The sequence below is a fragment of the Silurus aristotelis genome, assembly GCF_946808225.1.
Source record: "Silurus aristotelis genome assembly, chromosome: 22".
In the NCBI taxonomy this organism is placed as follows: Eukaryota; Metazoa; Chordata; class Actinopteri; order Siluriformes; family Siluridae; genus Silurus; species Silurus aristotelis.
In genome coordinates, this window is record NC_139595.1 from 6,362,225 (window position 1) to 6,372,224 (window position 10,000).

The 10,000-nt window shown below is 39.9% G+C and overlaps 1 protein-coding gene across 1 annotated transcript in view; it reads left to right on the forward strand.

The window, feature by feature from the left end:
* LOC310717166 (CUGBP Elav-like family member 5) overlaps nucleotides 1-10,000 on the forward strand; it is a 213,348-nt gene that overhangs the window by 156,140 nt on the left and 47,208 nt on the right. The window contains exon 4 of the mRNA XM_083524879.1: nucleotides 8,227-8,355. Within this exon, the coding sequence (XP_083381005.1) occupies nucleotides 8,227-8,355 (129 nt within the window). The remainder of the gene's footprint in view (nucleotides 1-8,226; nucleotides 8,356-10,000) is intronic.

Genomic DNA, 10,000 nt, shown 5'->3' on the forward strand with positions numbered 1-10,000 from the left:
AATATTGTGTTGGTCCCCCTTTTGCTGTCAAAACAGTCCTGCATTAACCGCAAAAACTTTTCCAGGAGCTCGTCTATTGGATCGGACCACACAGGCCATCCTTCTCTCCCCTTGTGCATCAATGAGCCTTGGCCGCCCATGACCCTTTTGCCGGTTCACCAATGTTCCTTCCTTGGATTACTGTTGATAGATAATGACCACTGCAGACCAGAAACAGCCCACAAGAGCTCTAGTTTTGAAGATTCCCAATCATCTAGTCATCACAATATGACCCTTGTCAAACTCACTCAAATCTTTATGCTTGCCCATTTTTCCTGCTTCTTACGCATCAAAGTTGAGGACAAAATGTTTACTTGCTACCTAATATATCTTACATACTAACAGACGCCTTGATGAAGACAGAATCAGTGTTATTCAGTCAATGGTCATTATGTAATAATGTCATAAGAATATGCCTGATCAGTGTATGGTTTTCTTTGTGTATGGTATGGTGATCTTTACCGGTTTTTTATTTGCTCTCTTTCACCATCGGTAGATCTCACTCGATCTCGGCTCGTCTTACACTTGGCAGACAGTCTTGACCAAAACTCTGCTCAGTAGCTCGTCTGTAGCTCGTCTGATGCGAAATCTAGATATTACAGATCAATTGTTAAAATGCTGAGGTTTTTTTTTTTCACACAAAATGTTTTTAACACACCGTAAGGGACGGTGCTGTGAGGATTGGGCAGCAGTCGAAGGTGGGGGCGGGGGCCAAAGGCGGGGGCCTGCTTAGACTGCTGCCCCCGCGACCCGAATTACTGATAAGTGGGAGAAAATGAGTGAATGAATGAATGTTTTAAACACCTATGTGACTAAATGATTGGACTTAGCTCATAAAGCTCTTACTGATCATCTGTTCAAGGGTTCAAGACCCAGCACTGCCACTGTTAGACCCTTAACCATTTCCTCTCCATGACAGATCATTGCTTATCACTGCTTATCACTGCACCCTAGGTTCTGACCCCATTTCCTTGGAGCTAGAGTTGGAATTTGCTAAATCTTTTAAGTCCGTTATAGAAAACTCCAAGCTCATGCTTGGTTTAATACCTGGCATTAAAATCTAACAGGATGCGTGCAGAGATTTGAAAGATTATTGTTGAAATCGATCAAAGAAAATCATACAAGTCTGCAGTCAGAATGAGAAATATTTTTCCTGCTTCTAACACATCAACTTTGAGTTGATGTTCACTGCCTGTTATATCCCACCCACTAACAGGTAACCATGATGAAGAGATAATCAGTGTTATTCACTTGCCAGTCATAATGTTGTAATGTCATAATGGTATGCCTGATCGGTGTATGTTCTGGTTCTGGGTGATAAACTGCTAGAAACGTGGGTTTGGTTGTGGAAAATGAGAGCAGTTCCCTCGTTACTTGCACTAATAGTGTGCTAATGGAAAAGGAGTATTAGTTTGTGATGGATGTCATTTTATGATTTATAGGAACTTTTAGGCAGATTCGCATCCATGTCGACCTCTCTCTCTCTCTCTCTCTCTCTCTCTCTCTCTCTCTCTCTCTCTCTCTCTCTCTCTCTCTCTCTCTCTCTCTCTCTCTCTCTGGCCTTGAGTGGACTATTGCTTGGTGACGTTTGGTCTGTTGCCTTATATAGCTTAGTACTCACCATAGACATCAGACCTTGGCTCATAAAGATGATAAAACTCTGACATGTCGTCAAACTCGCCCATCCCTACAGCACTATGTGTGTGTCTGTGTGTGTGCGTGAGTGAGTGAGTGTGTGTGAGGCAGTCGAACAAGGCCACCAACAAGGCATTAAACTCACAACACACCCATCATCCGGATCCATTGTTTCGACTCAATCAGGCCCACGTTCAGAAGCTTCCACTGCACACCTGGATGTTGTGTGTGTGTGTTCGGTAAACAGAGGCTGTGTGGAAACCGTTGACTGAGAGTTTCATCAGTCAGACTGCACGCATACGCTCAGGCGCATGCATACACACTCACGCGCGCTCACGCAGCGTGCATGCGAGGGCTGCGCTTCAATCTCCAGCATTCGAGCGGTAATCATTTACAATAGCTGAACAGAATCATTCTGCCACTCACGCAGTGCACTCGGTAAATACAAAGCCCTGTAGGAGCGCCCGCACTTTCAGCCTCTATTGTTATACATGATGACAGCTGGACATTCGAATAAATGTTTTTTCACGAGTGTTTGATTGTGCTAAACCTACTACAGACTTTTTCCGAACGGATTTGAACCACACTTTGCGTTCATTCAGTTTCTTGATTTATTTTCTTTTTGTACTTCTTTTTTTCTTTTTATCATTTTAGGCACACCAGATAAAGAAAATTAATCCAACATGGAAACCTACCCACCAATTTGAGAGCATGATGGCTTATTATTCTAATGTGGCTGTTGTGTAGTAACAATGACAAGGATGCTGTTACTTCCTGTTTTCACCTCCATTCGAATGCAATCCTTTAACAGTTGCTTTTTTTGTTACCACTATATTTATACTATGTATACAAATGTATTGGGACACCTGACTGTTCCATCCATATCTACTGTAGTACTTCCCCAAACTGTCAAAACAAAGCTGGAGGCACACAATTGTATACAATGCCTTTGGATGTGGTAGCATTAGATTTAGATCTAGGAGACCCAAATTTGTTCCAACATAACAATGCCTTGGACACAAAGCCGGCACTATAAAGATATGGTTTATATGGTTTGTAGCCAAAGATCTTGAGTCGCCTGCTACAGAGCTCTGTCCTCAACCCTGTTAAATACTTTTGGGATGATTCAGAACGCAGACTGCACCCCAGGACTCCGCACCCTACATCAGTACCTGACTTTACTAACACCCTTGTAGCTGAATGAGCACAATCTCCACAAGCACACTCCAATACGTAGTGGAACATCTTCCCAGAAGAGTGGAGGTTATTTTGATAGCACATGGAGACTAAATGTAGAAGGGGTTGTCGAAGAAATAGAAATGTCAGAACATTTGTCGATATATATAGTTGTATATTTATATTTATTGTTGTTTTTCATACTTACTGTATACCATACAACAGTTAAAAGCCGTTCTTCACTAGCATATATGCCTTTTTTTCTCTCATGGTATTGAATACAGTCCAAAAATATCCCTAAAAAGGATTGACTGGATTTTGACTAATCATAGAAATGGTTTATAAGCTGCAACCACCAAATCCACAAATCCTTGCAAGTGAGTGACTATAAAGATATTATATTGGATCCAGTCAAATCAAATGAAATCCTTAATATTTTAGAAAGTAGAGGTCATAAAACTGTATTATTTTCTACATAATCTCTTAGCAGCTCTTAATGAATGTCTGAGTTCCTCTTGGAGAAACGAATCTTCCAGTTTCATGTACAGCAACTGTAATTAGTTTTCATAAAATTTCTTTTCATGTGATTTACTCTCGTATAAACCCGGGATTTTTCTTGAAGACATAAAAAACTGCAAAGCTAATTGGAAAGAATTAACTAACACCTTCTGACCAACCGGATTTAACCAGCTGGCTAGAAAACATTGCTAGGATGTGCCAGGCTTCTTCCAGATACCCCTCTCAAACAATGGTAAGGAGGCAATATACCTCTCAAGCAATGCATATTTGTTAACTGTGCTTTATTAAAAAGCTGCTTCTCATAGTTCAAAGGCAATATGGAAATTACAAACAATATACTGTCACACCTTGTTACTGCAAATTCAAACTAATCAGCATATACTTACTGATGAAGTGCTGATTCTTTCATTCTCAGTGGGCGAGCAAATTCCCTTAAAACACACACAGGGTACATGAAAGAGGGAATAATCGGTGATTTATTCCGAGCTCCTTTGGCAAACATACAAACATTTCCTTACCCTTTCTCTTTCTTTCTCACAGTTTGTGCCTAAAATGTGGGATTTGTGTAGAGCTGCTATTGTGGGTCAGCTCTGATTGATTTCGCAGGTGGCCTGTACCATGTGCTTTCTACCAAGATTAGAGCATTCTCTCGCTCTTTTACCTCCTGCCAGCAGTCCCTTTTTTCCCCTCCTCCCTCCGTCCCTCTGTTGCCAGTATGGCACACTTCCTCTGTTCTCAAGCCTTCGAGCGTTCGACCAGCCCCAATGAGACAACAGCTCGCACCATTTCCTACTTTTGCCTGTATACAAGAGTAGGAAGTGTTAGGAAGTGTTGTAGCTTTTAAATGGTGCAAAAAAAAAAAGCCTGAACCCTGTATTTAACTGCCATTCTTGCCTGGAAAATAGTGAGGACGCAATTTGCTATGCTCTTGTCTTGTAGGAACGATAGCTTAGTCTCTGTTGATACTGAGCATTGCCGGCCAATCTGTTCCATTCTGCAAATACAGAATCGGAAATACAGCTATAAAGTCGTCCAGCTGTCCTTTTGTCTTTCAACGCAAATCGATCATGGTTCATTACACTTACTTGAATTTGTTTTTCTGATGTAGTCACTTGTATGATACTTAGGCAATTGTGCTATTTCTTATACCAAATATTTAATGGGGAACTAAAACATCTTTGTCTCTGGAGTTAATGGGGGGTATACACAATACACTATATAGACAAAACTTTTGGTGTGTTTCAGCCACAAAAATATTAGAAATGTCAGGTACTGATGTAGGGTGAGGAGATCTGTGTGAGGAGATCCTGTGTGCAATATGGGGCTGGAGGTCAGAACGGGGGTATAGTCATGCTTGAACAGGTTTGGAAAATTCAATCGTTTCCCATCAAAAGACAATTGTGTGCCCCCAACTTTTGAGAAAAATATACATTGGTGAAAAGGTCAGGTGTCCCAATACTTTTGTCCATGTATTGCATTAAAGCATCTATAGATAACTGCTGATTTATGCAAAGAAACATTTGGGGTTCATAGTGTTCATAACAGCTGCATTAAGCCCAACAGGACAATAGGTTCATAGAAGCTAATGTTAAGTCAAGTCAAGTCAAGTCAAGTTTATTTGTATAGCGCTTTTCACAACAGACATTGTCTCAAAGCAGCTTTACAGAAAACAACAGTGAAGGTGAATGGTGTGCGTTTGTCCCTGATGAGCAGCCGTGGCGACAGTGGCAAGGAAAAACTCCCTTAGATGATATGAGGAAGAAACCTTGAGAGGAACCAGACTCAAAGGGGAACCCATCCTCATATGGGTGACATCAAAAGTTTGGTCATAAATCTTTCAACAATACAGAACAATTTGTGATCATCATAGATCCAGCATCAGCTTCTCCATGCCAGGGCCTTTAAACACTCAGCATCTACTTCTCCATGATCATCCATAGGTCCATAATCTTCACGAGGTGGGACGTGACTGGAGCTGGCCAAACCTCAGGAAGCCTCGGGATGGGGAGAGAAAGAGAAGCAGTGGAGAGGAATTAGCGTAGCTGCTGTTCATGATAATAACAGCACAAGTTGATAATGTGCATGTGATCAGATGTTCTGGAGCACAAGGTTGTGATGTGATGTGTGTGATGTGTGTTATGTGTAGGCTTTGCTAAAAAGATATGTTTTTAATCTACACTTAAACTGGGAGAGTGTATCTGAACCCCGAACACTGTCAGGAAGACTATTCCAGAGTTTAGGAGCTAAATGTGAAAATGCTCTACCACCTTTAGTGGACTTTGCTATTCTAGGAACTACTAGAAGCCCAGAGTTTTGAGATCTCAGGGAGCGTGACGGATTGTAGCGTGTTAAGAGACTGGATAGATACATGGGAGCCAAACCATTTAGTGCTTTATAAGTGAGTAGCAGTAGTTTGTAGTCTATTCGAAACTTAATAGGAAGCCAATGTAGGGACGATAAGATTGGGGTTATATGATCGTATTTTCTTGACCTAGTAAGAACTCTTGCTGCGGCATTCTGAACTAACTGAAGCTTGTTTATTAATGATGCAGGACATCCACCTAGTAATGCATTACAGTAGTCTATTCTAGAGGTCATAAACGCATGGACGAGCTTCTCTGCATCAGATATAGATAACATATTTCTTAGCTTAGAAATATTTCTAAGGTGAAAGAAGGCTGTTTTTGTAACTTGATTGATGTGATTTTTAAAAGATAAGTTGCTGTCTAAAATAACTCCCAGGTCTTTTACCGTTGAACTAGTAGTTACAGAACAACCGTCTAAATGCAGGCTGAGATGCTGGAGCTTCTGTGTACTTATAATACGTTAAGCACGAATTAAAATGAGATGAGGATCTAAATAGTGTCAGAATATCAAAACTGCCTTTTTGTCAGAAACATGGAATGTGATTGTTGTGATGTTAAACAGCAAAATGATAATCGTACAAACCGTGTTACAGTGTCATGAGGGAGTGCATAGGTTTTGTCAGCTAGTAATATGCAAGTGGTAGCTTAGTGCTTAAGGTTCTGAGTTACTGGTCTGGGGTTCAAACCACAGTATTGCCAAGCTGCCACTTTTGGGGACTTGGGCTAAGCTCTTAACCCTTTATCATTGGAGACCCTGCGCTCTGACCCCAGCTTCCTATCATCGCTGGGATATGCAAAAAAAGTTTTACTTTGCTGTAATGTTTATGTGACAAGTATTCCAAGTAGCCTCTTTCTTTAAATAGGGCATATGCATGTTTGTCAAGTCTAAATATGACCCTATGCCCCATTATTACAAACTAGCCTAATATACAACCAAACTAAAATTTGTTTGGGTATTTTATACAGTAACACAACACTCTCAAACCATTGATTAATTGTCTGAAGCTCTGGCACAGTAGTTTATTTAACATTTATCAAGGAATCTCCAGTGTTGGTGCTTTGTAATGGTCAGAGATAAAGTGATTACATGAGCTAATATGTTTTATAATATGTTCTTCTATGAATAAATGTAAAAAGAAAATAAATTATAATATACCTTCAGAGTTCCTTAGTGGTCTAGTGGTTAGGATGCGGCGCTCTCACCGCCGGGGCCGGGGTTCGATCCCCGGTCAGGGAACCAACCCCAGCCATTAGGGTTGCACAAGCCAGTGCACTATTAGTGCCGGTCCCAAGCCCGGATAAATGGGGAGGGTTGTGTTAGGAAGGGCATCAAGCGTAAAAACATGTGCCAAATCAAACATGTGGAGACCCCTAAGGGGAGAAGCCGAAAGAAAGTTTATAACATACCTTCAGAGCAAGTATTTTTTCTACAACAGTATTGTTTATCATGTTTATTCCCTCACATCGCTCATGTCTTAACTCCTGGCCTAGGAACTTGTTGCTCTTTACAGTCTGCGGTGTTCTTTCCTCAACACACCTGGCCCACCTCATTAAAGGGCTTAATAATTAGCTGATCAGCTGGATCATGTGTGCCTACAGCAGGAAAAAACATCAAGCTGTGCAGGGTAGGGGGTCTCTAGAACTGGAGACTAGAACAGCCAGCCCAGAGCAAGTCATAATAGTGTATATCATGCAGACTTTTCCGTTGAGTGCAGCTCGAATGATGTTTTGACAGCCGTCACCTGTTACAAAAAAAGCGTTATAATTTATACGTTCAAAGAATTTTTATACCACACGCAAAAAAAAACAAAATTCCATAAGTTTAATAGTTCTAGCTCAAATCGAGCTCAAATTTACCTCAATTAAAACCCTTCTGGTTTACACCTTTAGGATGACCTCGAACATTGATTGCACCCCAGGCCTTCTTATCCTACTGTATGTGTTTAAATAGTATAATAGAGAAGTGAGATTTTTCCACATTACCACATTACGGTTTCCTGGACATTATTCGTGCTAAAATTGAAGAATATTATCGTTATTGTCTTATGTATTTATCACTGGACAATATTGTAACTGGTTGGAGATTCAGGGAGATGCGAAAGTGTGACCATAACTCATGACATCGCTTTAATTGGTAAAGCAGTACACTGAGATGTAGCTTGTGTGTGTTAATAGGCACAGCTTTCTGACTCAGGTACTCAAAGCACTTCATTATTACTATTATAACGTATTGATGTTCCAGTGCGCAGGCGGAAGATCGCTTTTGTACCAGCCTTAGCCGAATCTTGCTCTGTCCCTTCTTTCTACAAACCATCCATGCAGTTACTTCTGCTCTCCGATATCTGCAGCACTTATATTGTAATGTCTGTTCAGGATTTGGACAGCTGGACGGCTCTGTGAAGAAACGTAAAGTACTGTAAAGTGTGACCAGAAGGTGGATGTGACATGACAGAAATCATGACTGACTCGTTTTTCCTCTCCTGTGTTTCAGAGGACAGGAAGCTGTTTGTTGGCATGCTGAACAAGCAGCAGACGGAGGAGGATGTCTACCGACTTTTCGAGCCTTACGGAGTGATTGAAGAGTGTACCGTATTGAGGGGTCCTGACGGAAACAGCAAAGGTGAGAAGAAGTTGCATGGTTGAGAATGAGTATGCAGAATGCAGTACTAATAATAAGAAGCAGCCATTCATCATTGTATATATGTCTGCTTTACAGTCACTTTCCTTTTTTTTTTTTTTTTTTTTATGTAGTTTTTTACAATATATTTCTAATAAAAACACAGCTTTTTAAAGAGAGTGTAAGCCAAACATAACCTTTTCACCATGTACTCCTACACACTGTCACTTGAAATTCAATATGTTTCAAAAGCTTATACTTTTTCATTTCCTAATATGTTTCATTGCAAAATTGTTTACCATTTTAAAGCATATTGCTAGTATTCACACTTGATGTCATAATATACTTAGTACATCATATCATACTGCTTTTAAAATCTTGATTTTAGTCAGAAGTTGTCTCGATTCTTTTCGTATAGCAGTAGCTTTGACAGCACCAAGTGTTTGTTATAATGTTATTGTTTCTATGGTAACAACATAGACAAAGGTAAATAGTGGTAGTTCTATAGAAGTGGTAGCTCGGTGATTAAGATTTTTGGACTTTGCATCAGAAAGTCATGGCTTCAGACCTTAGCATAGCCCTTAACTTTCAATTACTCATCTGCAGAGATAAAATTAGTGTAAGTAAATGTAAGTGTTGTGTAGTGGTTTAAAAACATAATAATTAGTAGAGTAGTATTGTATAAACTCACCTGCGTTTTGTCCAAGTCCAAGTTTCTCAGCTGTCTAACTCTATGTTTATCTACAGTACACTTTATGGACAAAAGTTTGTGAACCCATGACTATTGGATTTGTATGTGCTTTTTAAACATCATGTTTCACATTTAGGCCTCATGTTCTGTTATAATAACCTCCACTTTTCTGTACATATATAACTAAATAATAAACAAAGACAGCTAACTGCAGAACAAAAGTCAGTAGGAGAGACTGACCTGATTTAGCTCCTGTTACCTGGTGAAGTCAGAACAAAATTACTTTTTTTTACGTTTTTGTACAGTATTGTGTGGGGGTTGGGGGTTATAGATTAAGGTTCCAATGAAAGGAGGAGTTGGATCAGATCCAGTTCCACCCCTGGACTTTAGATTTTTGGCAGTATATTGAAAAAGCCATAATGGAAGCTCTGTCACAGCACTGTCATTGGTAATATAGGTTAAATATCTTACTTGCGAGCATATGATTTAATGCTCTAGACTCAATAAAAAACATGAATCTTAATGTATTAGCTAAACGTAGCTGAGCTCACCAATATTGCTTGATTAGTATGATTAAACTCCTGAACGCCGTGACTGCAGCACATTTCATTCTCCCCGTTGTTGCGTCGCTTTTAAGTGCATGCTATTAAAACAGGCCAAGCTAGATTTTATAAAAAAAATTATGAAATAAAATAAAAAATACAGTAAGACTAACCTGTAAAGAGTAAGCTGAAAAAAAAAGAGTGTGTCAATAAGAACCGAAGTATACGCTTTGATTTTCGGATTTGTTTGGAGTTCTTCAGAGACAAAGTGAAGCACTTGATCTGCACAAAAGCGAAACAATTGATTTCTCTCAACACAAAAACCTGCCCTGTAAATAGAAGCGCATGTGGATGGACTCCAGCTGGGCTGTCATTTACACGTTCTGTTTTATTCTGCCAGTCTGTCCACACACAC